General features: G+C 37.7%; 1 protein-coding gene across 3 annotated transcripts in view; it reads right to left on the minus strand.

Moving 5' to 3' along the window:
• The window catches only part of TLL1 (tolloid like 1), a 113,522-nt gene that overhangs the window by 13,274 nt on the left and 82,944 nt on the right, over nucleotides 1-17,304 (minus strand). For all 3 annotated transcript variants that reach the window (XM_069977834.1, XM_069977835.1, XM_069977837.1), the window contains 8 exons: nucleotides 16,661-16,776; nucleotides 14,010-14,112; nucleotides 13,689-13,805; nucleotides 12,532-12,677; nucleotides 10,388-10,583; nucleotides 8,100-8,225; nucleotides 7,575-7,735; nucleotides 5,220-5,400 (listed from right to left, as the gene is read on the minus strand). In XM_069977834.1, the coding sequence (XP_069833935.1) occupies nucleotides 5,220-5,400; nucleotides 7,575-7,735; nucleotides 8,100-8,225; nucleotides 10,388-10,583; nucleotides 12,532-12,677; nucleotides 13,689-13,805; nucleotides 14,010-14,112; nucleotides 16,661-16,776 (1,146 nt within the window). The remainder of the gene's footprint in view (nucleotides 1-5,219; nucleotides 5,401-7,574; nucleotides 7,736-8,099; nucleotides 8,226-10,387; nucleotides 10,584-12,531; nucleotides 12,678-13,688; nucleotides 13,806-14,009; nucleotides 14,113-16,660; nucleotides 16,777-17,304) is intronic.

Here is a 17,304-nt window from a genome sequence, read left to right on the forward strand (position 1 = left end):
GTCATGGCTTAAAATCAAAACTGGCAGGTTGCTCTTGACATACATAGAAAATCCTACAGCATTTAATGCTTTGCTACAGCAATGCACCACACAGATGCATAACAATTATAGTAATTAAAAGGGACAAAGTTAATCATGAGACAAACCTCAACAACATCATCTAGTATGTCATCCTTCAAGGGCTTATTAGTCATTGGGGCTTTTGTAGGGGATGGCTATGAACTCTGGTAAGCATGGAATCTTGTTAAACTAATCTTTTATCTACAGGTTATAGTATAAAAAAAAATATTAATAATGATGTTGCTATTTGTGGAGTATAGAGAAATCCCACTTAGAAAATACAATCAAATATAAATTTCAGGGTCATTTTCTGTTGAGACTTTTCTGCCATCTCTTTGTCAAAATGACCATGTTGTTTAATAATATGGGTGGGGGATTCATGGCTAGATAGCAGGTCAAGGCAAGCTCGGTGATGGTAAAGGGGAATTTCAGATACCAGCCACACTGGTAGTTGACGGACATCTAGGAAGTGGAGAAAACTGGCCTCATTCCACTCCATCTCCTGCTCCCCCCCCCCCCCTTCCAGGTGACAGCGATCATGTGACAACTGTAACACAGTTTGTTTGCCACGCACAGACTGAAGATACAGGCTTGACAAGGAGTGGAGTAGGGTTTTGGGGGAGTGGAGGAAACAGGACATTCTGAGTGTGCACCGCAACGACTACTGGGAAACGTAGTCTGATAGCAGTGCAGGGGGACCGCAAGAGAAATGCAGCAGGCAGAAATCTGCATCAGAGAAGATGGACTACTGTAAGGGCAGTCTCAGTGGTTTCTTCCCATCCTATTAGCCTTGATTAATCTATCTATTTGGCTATAAGGAAAACTTTATCAACCAAGGCCAGCATGGTGGGTAGAAATCACAGGTGACCATCTTTTTGACTTGTGGCAACATAAACGTTATGACAGGTTTCCTTTGAGCTGCTGTTACAGAAACTAAAAAAAGGTTTTAATGAATTTTCAGGTAATGTATTAATATTAATTTTTTTGTACTATAGGGGAAGCCATATTGCCTCAGCTTATTCCCTGCTAAATTAACAGATTTTAGAGATATACTTTACAGCAGCTACATGGACATAGGCACAATAGACCTGAGCTGACCATCTTTACCTTTATAGGACAGTTTCCAGGCAAGTTATGTGACCTATGCATAGGTTATTATGCAGGAAGAGTGCAGAGGTAAGCTGTAACCATCATCTATCTGATGTTTGAGAATCTCTCAGAAAAGCTTGCATTATATCATCACTAAGGTGCTGGGGTACATTTGTCGACACATAGCTAATTGGATTGCAAGCCAAGATCTCAATTCAGTTATATAGATCTAGTTTAGCAGTGTTTATGCCTAAGGAAAAGCAGACAAATTGCAACTGTGGAGTCGTCCAAGGTAAGCCAATGTATCGTAATAACTACGTTGCTAAACTTTCAAACTATTGTTTAATTGGAACAAAGGCTTTAGTCATGTTCTTTTGTAGTCCATTTAATAGCCAAAGCTACAGAATCACCCAAACCAGGTAACAAAAAGTCATTATCCCTATCATACCTTTGCTTCAAGCAACTGAGACTACAATGCTTTCAATTATATATTTAGGCTATGTTCATTTGCTGATCCTTTTTGGCTGTTTGACATTATTTGTTAATGATGGACATTATTTGTACAACCATGGCTATCATTTTAGAACAGCCATTATTAGGCCCCAAAATGATGACCATCTAAAAAGACGGTCATTAATGATTTGACAGGCCAACATCCGTTCATGTGATGACTTTTTAGCTTCTAGTGAGTGAGTGAGTGACCTAAAAACCCTCAGTGTATGCACCAAAAATGTGAGGGTCCACAACCATGATTTCTTATTTGGTGGCAAGATGTGGTTAAAAGCCTCCAAAAAGAAAATTGTGAATTGTGAAATTCACATAAGTGAATTTAAGACATCCACAGAAACTGAAGAATGCTCACAGCCCTCTGACTGATATGAGGCCAAGATAACAAATCTTTTAATGCTTGAATTAGGTTTTAAACCATACATTTGATGCCCATAAATACAAATGAAAAAGAATGACAATCTTAGAGAAGCTTCTAGGCCAGGTTATGGAGAAATTAAACTTTAGTCATTTGTTGGATAATTTAATGTAAGTTTATGGTTAAAGAATAGCCGTCTAATATTTCCAAATGGTTAGTTAAAGTTTTTGAAACAAATGTTTTGTGGAGTCCATGAACCCCAAATCATTTGTTGTTAAGTGAGCAGAAAGCAGTTTCCCCAACTTTGAATGGATGCTTGTGCCCTTAGCCCCAAGAAAAAGCACTCATCCATTCCCCAACACAAGTTAGCTTACATCAGGTTGGTCGTACCTCTGAGCCTGTCAGAGGCCACCACTCTGTCATATATACGTACACGACCTGATGGGGCACCTTTTATCAAGTCCTTGCAAGATTCAAAAATAAAAATTTTCTCTTTGCAGGCAGCTTTCTTGTCTGTGAACAAAAATGTATCGGCATATTGGCAGAAATGAATATGCACTTACAAAGTGAACTGTTCCCTTCTCCACAAAATTACTGATACCACAGTGTCTATTAAATACAGTGATCAGCTACATTAGAGCAAAGCTCAATCTTGGAGCTACCTAAAAATATGTTAGGAAATTTACCAAACAGAAATTCCCAGTATAATTCTATTTGTTATCGCTATACTATATTGGAAAACCAAATGTGTAATTCCTTAACATATCTTAATAGGAGCTTCATGATGGAGTAGAAACAAGTAATAAGTAGAAATCTTTAGGATAATAGCACTTACCACGTATGTGTTACCACAATTTTATTAATAAAAAAAAAAAGGGGAATAAAAAATGAATAATCATAAAAAAGGAGATCTCTGCCAAAAACAAAAAATACAGCGCAGGCAGGGGAGTGTGGGAACACAATAAAGAAGTTATACTTACCTTTCTCCATGCCCCCACAGCACCGCTCAAGGACCCTCACCGACCTCCTGACGCTCCTGCAACACCACAACGAGGCTCAGGAATGCACACCCAGCCAGTCAGTGACTAGGTTGGGACACTGCTGCAGTCACTGATGGGTCATGATGACACAAGAACCCAGGAGAGACTGATGACTGGAGGGTGAGAGCAGGCTGGTGATGAAGTGCTGTGGGTGCACAGGGATGGGTAAGTATAGTGTCTATTATGTTCCTGCACTGCCATCACTTAATTTTTTGTTTTCACAAAACAACAACAACAAATGTAAAGAAAGAAAATGGGAGGTGGGAGGTACAAGACAGAGCTGTCCTGATATAAAACAAATGTAGTTTACAAAACACAGAACATTATTATTAACCATTTCCATTATTGTCACATTCATTGAAAATGCAGTCCAATCTGCAAAAAGCAAGTTATAAAGTACGAGAAGCAGAGCACATTGAGATTTAGTTTTGTGGGAGAAGTTCCAGTATAACTAGCATTTTATTCATGGAATTCTCTGCTCATTCTGACCTAAGTAGTCATGTGGGTGGTCCTAGTCAGTGATTGACAGTTATTTGTGCACAAGTCTGCATATAGAGAACCTTCAGCCACTGATTAGCACCATCCACATGATTATTTGGCCCAGAATGAGCAGAGATTTACATGAATAAAAACTTTTACCATAAAACTTTATATCAATGTACTCAGCTCTTCTTGCTCTATATCATAATGCCTGAAGACTGGACTGCATTTTAAATGTGACAGGTTCCCGTTAAATAAATATAATGGAAAAAAAATACAGGAAATATTATTATGTAAAGATTATTATGTAATTACTAAAATACGGTGCCTCACTAATCGTGTATCGATCTTGAGCTGTAGACACAATTAGGCAAGCCTTGAAGCTTAAAATTCAATGTCTATGCAATGCTTTCTGTCATAATCTTCACTATTAGCAGCGCAGTCTTTACACCAGGGAAACATAATCTGATGTCAGGAAAACTGTCCATTACAAGTACTTAACTAAGGCCAACTAAAGCTAAATTCACACATTGCATTAACAGGGTATGTTACCTGAGCAGAGACTAATAACGTGTCCCCTAGAGGGAACAGCCTAGTGAACAAGGGTGATACAGAGCAGATGCCACTGTATAACTATATAGTGGTATTCATCACGGACTCCATTGATGGTATACTTGCAGTTGATGATGTTCAATACAAAACTTGTGAATGCAACTATGGACCGTAATGTCATTTCTTTACACATTTGGGATCACGTGTTGAAATTTTGTGTTGGGATTTGTGTTGAAATTTTCAAGCTAAAGCCTTACTGAATGCACTGTTATCATCTGTAGTGCAAATGGATGGGGTATTTTACAGACCAGCTCTGTGTGGAATAATGAACACAGTTTTTTTTTGTTTGTTTGTTTTTAAAGTGACAGCAAGTTGTAGGTTTATATAGCTTTTCTGGTACATAAACATACAAGACATACATACAGTGTGAATAGAGACTTATTCCGATACACTATTCAATAGAAAAGTAAAGCCGCTACATAATGTCACCTTGACAAAATGTTATTCAATATGCCCCATGTATGTGTACACGCTGTTCATGTGTTTTTCATATGGAGAAATAAAGATTCATAAAGCATCGGTTGGTGAGTGCAGCTTCACTATTTTTCTTATATTCGGTTTGACAGAATGTTAGATGGATATGACACAGGACTGTGAATAAAGTTTAGAAATCACCTTTATCTTGCCAATGAGGAAACTCTGCAACGTCAATTGTATACGTGCTGGAAGTGAGTACTGTATGTACTCACAACCACACTTACACAGACTGATTCATTACATGTGAGTTCAGCCCAACACCTAGGAGCCAGGGCTAGAGACATTAAGGACAAAAGAAAACAACTTAAAAGGGGAGTTGTAACTCTGTAAGCTGCATTGGCTGTCTGAATCCTAGATGTGTTGGCATAACATTTACTTAACTCCAGGCACTGCAGGACCAATGCACAGCACAATAGACAAGTGCAGCCCATTACATCGCAGTTTACATTTACCATGAACCAATGACTGGTTAAATACACTAGACCCATGTATATTAAAAATGCATATTAAACTATAAACTATAATTACCTACTACTAAACTACACATGTAAAGATCCTAGGAAAAAAAGGTAACATTAAGACCATGGGATCCTTACCTGAAAAGAAATGTGCACGGAAACCTTTTTTTGATACCGTATTATCAGACCTAAATTCAATTCTCATATTGTTGTATTGGGAGGTAATAACCTCAGGCACTTCAGTCCCACAGAACTTCCCATGTAACTTAGAATCAGAGGATAGGCCACTTCTAATCTCAACAAAATCATACTTGCACACCTAGAAATAAACATGCAACTTGTTAAAACAATAAAACTCTTCATTATTAGCTGTATGGATGCAAATGGTTAAAAGTGTTATGAAGGGCAAGCAATACATACAATAGGCACAATAGGGCAGATGAATAAAAATTGCAGTAGTTGGCAATGTAAAATCCAAATGTCCAATCTGCAGATTTCATAATTATTAAGAGTAATCTGATGTGTATGGCCAGTTTAATTTTTGAGTTGACTATCCACTTTTTGTTCAAGAGCAACCAGACTTCCCTAGACAAAATGTAACATTCCTAGTGTGTGTCTATGTTGCCCCTAGACATACTGTATACGCCGTCAGAGGTGTCTAGCTATGGTTTATAATACAAGTATGCACATCCATGTCAAGGAAAGGAGCAGTCAGATGCACTAGTGCTCAGCTGAAAGCAATCTTGTATGTATGGCCATACACAGACTACAACATATTTTCTTATCATCAAGCCAAGCAATATAATATGTTGGGGGTTAATATTTTGGAGGCTTTTAAACAGCATTCAATATGTCAATGTGTGAATTATGTTTCCATTACATAATCTAATGGCTTTGAAAAGTGTTTTATGCTGGAATTTTCTAAGCTTCTTACGATGAACCATGAATTGCTTTAGAAAATGCACCAATTGTTTCCAGCTATGTGTCTTTGCCTCCAGTTATGCTTAAGAAAGTTCATTTGAGGCTCTGTTTTATTAATTTAAGGCCTATAAATCCCAGCTGTTTAACATAAAAATATTATTTGTATATATATATTCTTGGCTAATGTTTCTACCTTGCTGGGGTTTCCATTAAAATGATTTGTTAGGGCTTCTCTTAATTTAACACAAGTCAGTAAATGCTACTGTGTTTCTCTGAAAATAACACATGGTCTTATTTTATTTTTTTCTTATCGGAAAAAAGCTTGTTTTCGCAGTTTTTTTTTTTCATAAATAAATAACACATTATGCTGGATTCCTTTCTTATGCACTATGGAGTAGCTTTTTCTTTTTAGAGTATGCTTATATTCAAGGCTTACGCCAAAAATCTTATTTTTGGAGAAACAGGGTACTTGTGTCTAATGATGAATTGGTGTCACTGTCATATTTAAAAACCTAATTGTGCTCATGCTGATTGTGCTAAAATTACACAAATAACATCAGCTTTGAGCTTATATAGTAATATCACACTTTATAAGTACATATTAGTCAGACACTGATCACTGAAAACAATCCTACTATTGATGGCAAATCAGTAATTAGCCAACATTATTTTGTCCAATATTAACCTGACTAGTCCTGGGCCGCCATGAGGTATATAAGTTACTGGTGGAGGAATAAAAACAAAATAAAAATAAAAAAAAACATACACATCTCCTCTGTTTCTCCTCTCTGGGTGGATGCTGGAAAGTAATCTATTTTTATAGTTATAGTTGGTTTTTGTTTGTTTTTCTGAGCGTGAAACTAGCCTAAAAAGCTGGAGTCACAGTGACATTACATGCTCTTACTAGTCATTGCTCCCACTAGCCAGAAACCCTCTCCACACTGATGAAACCCCTGAAACAGCTGTCTGTGGATGGATACCTTGCTTAGGTGGTTTCCTTAATTGGATCATGGAAAATGCTTATAAAGTGCTTTTTCCCTGCACTTACTGCTGCATCAATGCTTCACTTCCTGGATAACATGGTGATGTCACTTCCTGGATAAAATGGTGATGTCACGACCCAACTCCCAGAGCTGTGCAGGCTGTGGCTTCTGGAGAGGATGATGGCAGAGGGATGCTCAGTGTCCCTCCAGTGCCCTGTGCCATCATCCACCCCCGTAGCCTTTATTCAGGAAGTGAAGCCTTGATGCAGTAGTAAGTGCAGGGAAAAAAGCACTTTATAAGCATTTCACGTAATAAGTGTATATTGGTAATTTGTATAACTTTTGGGAGCAAATACAATACTTTAATAAAAATTTTTGCGAGACTTTAAATTTGTTGATATTTAGCCTTGATTGAAAAACAAAAAATATCATCTAAAAATGCCAAAGGGAGTGGGAGTAACGACCCCACTGCACTAATAAACTCCAAGCCAGCCCACCCCTTCTAATGTTTATCAGCAGAGCCAGATGCTTCTAACCTGCTGATTTCCCTTCAAGCAAATAATAGTCAATAGAAATGAGGTATACTTACTTCATTACCCTCTAGTTCAAAGTATTCAAACTTCACAGATATCCTGTACTGAGAAGGGGCAACAACCTGCCACACACAGTTCTTATTAGGAGGATATTCTTTGGGCCACGCTGGGGTTGTGATAGTTCCATTGAGCTTGGTTAACAATCCTCCACATGCAGCTGTAAAGACAAATATGTAAACATTTTGCCTGCATTATAAGAAATTATAAACCAGTTCATTTTAGCTAATAAACTCAGTCACATGTAGAAATTACACGCTAACACTTAACCAGTGGAAGAAATTTACAAATTCGGATGGAAAACTAGGGTTATATATGGATGGAACATGAAAATGAATAGAAATGTAGACAAACAATATACAATGCATTCTTTATGAAATACTTGTACATTTTTTATATATTAAACTCTATCTTAAAGACCTAAGAAAATATTGCCTTTCACATGGACTGAAAGATTAGACTTTACATATAATTCGGTATGCTAAACAAACTTTTTTTTTTTACAGTTTCTTCTCATAGGTTACCTTCACAGCTTTTTTTGTCTGGACCAAGCTCATAGCCAGGATCACAAGAACACTTATAACTTCCAAGAGTGTTCACACACCGTTGTTCACAGCCCCCATTGTCTGGTTTGGCACATTCATCTTCCTCTGTTTAAATAAAAAAAAGTTAAAAGATAAGATATAGAACATTTAGATACTGAAGGATCACTTCAAATCCTGTTAATTATGCTGCTTTACATTACCATACTTCAAGGACGTGGAACCTTTAACTTGCAAAACTACAATTACCATCATGCCTGGACAGCCAAAGCTTTGCCTGTTCGGGCATGGTGGGAAGTGTAGATTGCAACAGCTGGAGGACTGCAGGCCCCCATTCCTTGTATTTCAATATGTCTTGCTACTGCTTACTGCTGTTAAAGACCAAGTTTGTCAAGACAAAGGATAACCAGTCTTGGAGCACGAAGCCTGGTTCACATGTGCCTCTAATGGAGATTCCATCAAAAATCACAGACAAGATAGCAAAGCATGCTACATTATTTTGGTAAAATGACAGACACCATGACTGAAACCCAACGCGTAGGGTATCATGGGTCGCCACGTGTATGCTCGTCTCCCTCTTGAAATGGTGATATAACTGCTTTTTTTCTGTACTTGTGTGTTGGGAATTTTTTTTTCTTGCTTTTTGCACTAGCTTATTTTGTTTATTTTCTCATATATTATATTTTTTCATATGGTATGTAGTATTAATATGGTACACACTGTGGGTCATTGATTGATATAGTGGTTACACCTTCTTATTCAGCACTTAGCACTTTATATGCTATAGGAGGACGGTCTGTGGGTTGAACTGTTTACCGTGTTGCAGGCCCGGGTGATCCTTTTATTGTATGGTTCCCTCATGGTTGTGGATATTTTAAGTGTTTTTAAATAGTGTATAGCGATTCTGTTTTGTTCCTATGCCATTGTATTGATTTTTTGCTTTTTGGAACTTGTAATAAATATTTTCACAGTTTTGCATTTTTTGTTGGAGTGCTCCTTTTAATAACATACCGCTGTTTTCTCTTGAACTGAAACCCAACAGACGCCACTGGACAATGGAGCGGCCAATAAATCCAATATGGACTCCATTTACATTTATGTTAAATCAGTGAAAATAACAATGTACAAGGTACAACAACAAGCAAAAGAAATCAGGTTTTAGGATAAAAGTTCTATTTTTAAGTTAATATATTATATATTTGGAATTGCTTATAGTAAATTAACTTTCATAACTATTAGAGATGAGCGAACCTCGAGCATGCTCGAGTCCATCTGAACCCGAACTTTCAGAATATGATTAGCGGTGGCTGCTGAACCTGGATAAAGCCCTAAGTCTATGTGGAAAACATGGATATAGTCATTGGCTGTATCCATGTTTTCCAGACAACCTTAGAGCTTTATCCAAGTTCAGCAGCCACTGCTAATGAAATGCCAAATGTTCGGGTTCGGATCGACTCGAACCCGAACCAGGTTTGCTCATCTTTAGTAACTATAAAAAAAAAAGTGATTATAATTGATGATTTTTTTTAAATATCAAACACATAAATATATAAAATGCAACAGATAAATAACTTAACATGAGATGAATGAAATCCCAGTCATGGTCATATGTAGGATACATTATCTACAACAGATTGACTAAATATTCTCATAAACCTTGTGTTAAAAGCTAAAACAGATTATCAGAATCTCTAAATCCAAAGGTTCTCAGTACCAATGGTAAGGAGGAGGAAACTCTGGTCTTTGTGTTCTGAATAGAAAAGCAGTATACTGTACAACATTTAGGTCAAAGCAAAACTGCTAATAAACTATATGTCAGCAGCAAAGTAGCAAAATAAGTACTATAATATATATCCACCCAGTACTGTGGTTTTGAACAAAGTTTTCAGAATGGTTTCACGTCAGCTAGGACAAAACATTTAAATAAAAGATATTTATGGGTAATTTTATGCTGCAATAATATAATAGATAAGATGCTCTTTTAATGAGCTGTCCTATGGTCCTGAATTTACAAAGAGTATGCTGTATTTGCCAAGAGTAAAAATTGCTAAGTAACTCTTTTACAAGCAAAGTCTGCGGGACACTCATGACATATTAACACTAGTGTGCCAGGACCATATGTTTGCTCTCCTTGCTAAATGCACACAAAATTCCCAGGCATAAAACCTCTGGTGTGTCAATGACCCTAGTGTCTGTAAGGTTTAAGTGCTAAGGCTTAAGTGCTATGCAGAGCTACCCAGTAACAGCTTTTCAATGAAAAGTCTTCTTACCCTTTAAGAAGTTAGCAGCGAACCCTGCTTTGTTTACAGTTGCATCTGAAACAAATTTCATCCACAGGGTATTAGAGGTAGATCGGATATCATCTGGCTTATCGTAGCCACAAAAATGTCCAATGAGAGGACTGTTTTCGCTGTTGCCATCTCTCACTTCCAAGTAATCGTAAGCACAGGTGTCATGGCGTTCAATCTGAACAATAAAAAAAAAAAAATATGGTGAGGTATGTAAATAGAGATTTCAGAACAAGTACTGTAGCTTTACAGCAGAAAGAAAGGTATGCACCACAAACAATAGCAATAGGTCTTTTAACCCCTTAACGACGCATGACAGGTATACCAGTCATGCGGCCATTAAGGGGAAGCAGAGAGGGTTCCCGGCAGGAGCCCTCTCTGCAGCCCGCGGTTCCCAGTTGCAATGTGCAGGTATTAGTCGCGATCGGCCGTGGTCGGCTAATTAAATATTCAAATGCAGCTGTCAAAGCTGACAGCTGCATTTGTATAGTGTATGTGGCCCCTGTCCTTGGTGTCTAGTGGGGGATCTCCCCCCAGCAATGCGATCGCCGAGGGGAGATCCGTTCAAATGAGTCGGCCGGGGCTCAGCGTCGGAATGACGCTGATCCCGGCTCGGCATAAAATGTATCAGGTCTGGAGCATCCATCATAATAGAGGACCAATCTGATGGATCAGTGCTCTGTTATATACACAGCATTGATCTCAATGAGAGATCAGTGCTGTGCATATAGAAGTCCCCCAGGGGAATCAGTGCTGTGTACAGGGGGATCAGTGCTGTGTATATAGAAGTCCCCTGGGGAATTACTATATGTAAAAAAAGAATAAAGTGTTTTTATTGATAAATAACCCCCTCCCCTAATAAAAGTCCAAATCACCGCCCTTTTTCCCCATTTTATAAATAAAAATAAACACACGATTGGCATAATTCATGGTCCCTCACGGTAAACAGCGTAAGCGCTAAAAAATTCCAAAGTGCAAAATTGCACATTTTTGGTCGCATCAAATCCAGAAAAATTGTAATAAAAAGATCAAAAAGTCGCATATGCGCAATCAAGGTATTAATAGAAAGTAAGCATCATGGCGCAAAAAAGACACCTCACACAGCCCCATAGACCAAAGGATAAAAGCGTTAGAAGCATGGGAATAGAGCGATTTTAAGGAACGTTTATTTTCTGTAAAAGGTTTTAATTTTTTTTTACGAGCCATCAATTAATATAAAAGTTATGCATGTTACATATCATTATAATCGTAATGTTTTGAGGAACATATATAACATGTCAGTTTTTCCATAGGTAAAAACAAAGCCCTCCCAAAAAAAAAGAATTGCTTTTTTTTATTATTTTTATTTCACCGCGCATAAAAAAAATTTCTGGTTTTGCAGCATATTTTATGCAAAAATTCAGCCTATTATTGCAAAGTACAATTAGTGACGCAAAAAATAAGGGCGCATGTGGCTCCGTAGATATAAAAATGCAACTGCTATTGCCTTATATACACAAGGAGGAAAAAAACGAAAATTAGCCCGGTCATTAAGGGGTTAAAGCAATAGGAGAAATGTAATGGTACCCAGAAATCTAATGACCCCTAAACGTTACTCGGAAAACAATCACTACTTTCCAAAAAACAAAAAATCTAAATAGGTACATATACAGTAGCTGGAAATGTTTGACTAAACTTGATAGAGAAGGACAATTAAAGGACATTTCAGTAGACTTCATCACATTTATTGGCCAATTTTCCAAAAGGATTACGAATAACTAAAGATATTGCTTTGGAGAAAATGACTGGGATTTCTTGTGACTGCTATCTTCTAAAAGCTAAAATTGGATTTCTGATGGATTAATCAATAAAAAATATATTCTATAATTTATGGTACAGCAATTCAGGCTGCAAAACCAGATTAAGAAGTTGCGAAAGGAACGTTCTGTCAGGACCTTATACGTTTTAATTAAAATATAGCATTTGTACATTCAAATCCATCTAATCCTCTTCAAAATGTATGCAATGAAACAGGTCTTGCCCAAAGCTTGGCCCGTCAATGACAATTTGTTCACTGGAGACTGGATTAAAGATTTCTTAAAGCAATATAATTTATCTCCACTACAGCTTAGGTTAGATAACATTACCTCAAATGCCTGGAAGGTTAATCCAACATTGTAATTTTCTGCTACTGTTATTTTCCATATACATTCCTTTGATGGCCGGTAGTCATCTGGATAATTGGGGGATTGGATCTGCCCAGAATCTTTGTGGATCTCTCCACCACAAATTGCTGAAAATGTAAGAGACGAGCAAAGATGATTAGAAAAGTTGCAAAAACAGAAAATAAAATGTAAAAAATCAAAAATATGGCATGCATGTGGGATTAGAATTACGTCTCGGGGTATGTTCCCACACAGAAAGGCTATGTTTACACACTGTTGAAATCGAGTGGATAGCCGTCATTTAATGGCAAATAACTGCCGTTAGTTCAAAACAATGGCCATTTTTTAAAATAACAGTAATTATTTGCCAATAAATGGCGGCCATCCACTCAATTTCAACAGTGTGTGAACAGAGCCTTTCTGTGTTTTCAATCCACTCTTGGTTTTGGTTGCAAAATACTGAGCAAAAATACTGTGTGGGAAGTCAATCACCATGTGTTTCCAAAAAGGGGGTGATCTCTAGGCATTCATAGTATGATAATGCCCTATTGATATACAGAGAGTTTGTTTTGGTGTATATGAAGTGCAAATCGATCTGTGCTCTAATTATAACAGTCCATCATATTCTTTCCGGGCACATGGAGACGCTGCTAGGACTAAAGTGGGGGTGTACTAGCCCATTAGGCATGACCTTTTATAGGCACCACCTTCTTCAATAACAGTCTCCCTCAGTCCCCCTCCAAAACGTCACTCCTGAGGTACTAGTAGACAACCTCTCCTATCGCAGTCATGAGGTCTATCTTTAAACAGCATTAACAGATAACAGCAATAACAGCGGGAACAGACGAGCACGCAGTGCAAAACCCTGCTATTCCCTGCTGCTGTCCATACTGATATGAAGTCCATAATTAGGAAGTTAACCCCAAACCATGTAGGACATTTGTACTATTGCCATCATTTTTAAAGAGATTAAATTAAGATGCACTGGACATTTTCACTAGATTTTGCTTTGTGCTGCAACTCATCAGCTGGTCCGTTCAGATTTGGAACACTTGCAGTGATGAGCTGATAAGGGTCTTTGCTTACTCTTCTCATAATGTGTGTGTGTGTATATATAATATATTTTTTTTTATTCTTACCTTCATAAACTGCAGCAAAACCCTTCCCAACCCAGTTGCTACTGCTACGGAACTCGATCCACATTCTGCTGTCTGTTGTTGTCAAGACCTCTGGAAGTTTATCACCACAAAACCTTCCTAGAAGCAGGCATGTATACAAAATTAATACAATTGATACCACAAAATAGATTAGGTAACTTGTGTAGGAAACTCTAGAATATATGCCATATTTCTTATTTTTGATTTTATATATATATAAAATCGATTTTTTTTTTTAAAGACTTTTGTCTAGTAGACCCCCACTCATCTATCCACACAAGTGAATTTGTGTTTGGGACTTACCCAGCAATGGTGATTTTCTCCAGTAGCCATCTCGGACTTCAATATAATCATACCAGCAAAGACTGCTCTTGTAGACATCCATAGTGGTGAAATTTAAAACAATCTGTAAAATAACCCAAAATACTAAAAACACAAAACGTCATACTATTGTGTGTATATCATTTCAATACAGTCTTTAGAGCTATGGGAGGCATAATAATAATAATATTATTATTATTATTATCAGTATTAGTATTAATAATAATAATATATTTATTTGTATAGCGCCAACAGATTCCGCAGCACTTATGCATCCTTTTTTTTTAATGCTACTCATCAGGATAGGCCATCAAAATCTGACTGATGGGGGTCTGACTTTTGCAATGACTGCAGCCTAAAGCAGCTTAGTCCTAGTCCCATTCAAGTTAGAGAGACTTGGTACACTTACAATCATATGTATGGCACTTTACATGGTAAACAACCAGCTAGGCCACTTCATTAAGTGGGTTGGTAGGAGTGTGGCCATCATTTAGACATGATAAATGTTCATTCATAGAACAGGGCATATAATTATTCACTCACAAATATTTAACAAGCTTTAAAGGAAAATATAGAACCGAACCCATTCATTTACTCTTGATTTTCCAATTAATAATAATCCATAGATATAGATATATATATCTTAATAAATCGTTTAACCCCTCATTGAAATAGGCATAACACACATAATCATGCTACATTCGTTTTTCCAACAATATTCACTGCTGCAGCCAAGCAGTTCAAAGATGATATTACTACAAGTCTCAATAGTAAACATGTTGCCAATGTTTGTCAGATAAGTTAGCAGAGAATTGGCGACATAAGCAAATTCTGCTATTGCACTATAGCTTCAATTAATGTAATTTGTCACGCATCTTATTAACCTTGACAGAGCAATTTCTTGGCAAGTTATTTTAAGTATAAATGAGATGGCTTGACCAGAGGTACAGTAAACAGCTATATCAGCAGCTAAGAAATATTAGAATCATACTTATGAAGAACATTTGTCAACTGCCCACAGCAAAATTGAGTGAGTCTTCAAAAATTCCTCTCTGTGTTTATTTTTTAAAAAGTGTGCAACAGAAGACATCTTAAGCTACTCAAAACAGTGTATTAAATATGGAAACAATCCTATGGCAAATTTATTATTTAACATGGCATGTCCAGCTTCTTCTCCAGTATATCCCCATTTAGTGTAAACACATAACATAAACTTTGAAAGAACACCAAGTCTCTAAACACTTTACATTTTTTGACGTCCGAACCAGCTACTTGTTTCATTTTAAAGTATATGGGGCCATCCGAACAGCCACCAACAGAAGATACAAGAGAAACAGATTGCTGATCTTAGGGAGACCAGCCAAATAAAACACAGCTGGCTGCTGGTTAAAGCGCTCAATGCAGTGAAATCCTAGGTGCATTGCTCTCTGGGAAAAAGGGATATTTGGCTAGTCCTGTGTTTTGAGACTATTAAATGATGCAGGGTTCTTCTTTTGTATATTCATGTACAAACAGAAGATGTTCCTGGTCATGGGTCAGCTGTGATGGAGGATCACAGTCGACTCCTTTGTTGAGAGAGAGAGAGAGAAGCCACAGAATGAGCACTTTGGCAGCAGCTTACCCCTTCTCTCACCATAGAGAACACAGGAACGTTCAGCTGTGCCGAATGTTCCTGTGTATGGGGAGGACAGAGATCGGGTAGGAGAGATAACGGACAGCTGGACAATCGTTTGTACTTCAGATATTAAAAGGTAAATGGCCATCTTTAGGAAGAAGAGAGAAGTCACTGGCCAGGTTTCTTGGGTCTGGAAGCCACACTACTCTGCGGTAAAAATGCAAAGGTCCGTGCTTGGTTATAAAGAAAAGGTGACATAATACCTGGGAAAATAAATCAAATTACCTACGCAGTATATTGGTTTTAGACATTCTTGTACCTTACTTGACAAGGGGTATAGGTGGGAGTGGCTTTGCCAAACAGGCCTGGCTTACACGCTACAAACGGAGGCACAAATTTTTGTCATAAACCAGGCCAACTAATAGATGATGCTACCTTGCACAAGACAGTCTAAAGATACTCCAGATGTTTAAACAGCTTGACCCTGGTAAAAATGATTGTGTCTGATTCTATACAGCTTAAAGTTCAGGTAAGTTTCACTTAATTATTCCCAGCCAATTTTGAGGTATGAGGGTCTCTAGGTACCTTTTTCTTTAGCTTGCTCGAGAGCTCTGTGCCGAGCAAATGGTTTTATTACCAGACCAAGGGGGAGATTTATCAATCATTCCATTTTTCATTCCTCACAGACTCTTTGGAAAATGAAAGGTGGAATCTGATTGGTTGCTATGCCAGTTTCACTTTACACCATGTTTGATAAATCTCCCCCCAAGAGTCTATAAACATCTAAAAACTCACTGCAGATTTTACATGCTAGCGGGCTACAAAAGCAGTCCGACACCCACAGGGATCCCCAGATCATCAGGGAACATGTAATTTAAACTGAGGGTATAATGGCTGCTTCTACTAAGGGCAAAACTGTATTCTTAGATTGTTCCTAACCTGTGTTACTTTGATCAAACAGAATGTTTTAAAATTAACATTTATACTTTCATAGACACAGAATACATAAATACCTTACCTTTTCCCCTGGGGTAACAGATATTCTCCATATGCAATGAGTATAGGAAGGATAGCCATTTGGAAATCCAGGAGATGAGAAATTGCCTGTAGAATCTTGTAATGTTTCCCCACATGCTAAAAAAAAAAAAAAAAACACCACATATTGTATTTAGATTTGTAAAGGCAGATCACACATCATCTTGGAAGCAGGGAAAGAAGCCAAGCAGAGAACAAGGAACAAGGGGGGAGCAACAATGGGATCTGTGGGGATTGGTGAAGGCAGGTATGACTTTTTACAGTAGCCCTAGCATTACATAAAAAAGTAAACCTCAGAAAAAAGGTGATTGTTTAATCAACTAGTGCCAGAAAGTTATACAGATTAGTAAATTACCTCTATGACCAAAAATCTCAACTCTTTCAGTATTTATCAGCTGCTGTATGCCCTGCGGGGTGCTCTCTGCTGCCAACCTCTGTCAATGACAGGACAGGTTTTCTATGGGGATTTGCTACTGCTCTACGCAGTTCCTCACATGGACAGAGGTGGCAGCAGAGAGCACTGTGTCAGACTGGAAAGATTACACCACTCCCTGCAGGGCATAAAACAGCTGATAAGTTTGGGAAGATTTGATATTTTAAATAGAAATACTTTACAAATCTGTATGG

The sequence above is a fragment of the Dendropsophus ebraccatus genome, chromosome 7 (assembly GCF_027789765.1).
Source record: "Dendropsophus ebraccatus isolate aDenEbr1 chromosome 7, aDenEbr1.pat, whole genome shotgun sequence".
Classification (NCBI taxonomy): Eukaryota; Metazoa; Chordata; class Amphibia; order Anura; family Hylidae; genus Dendropsophus; species Dendropsophus ebraccatus.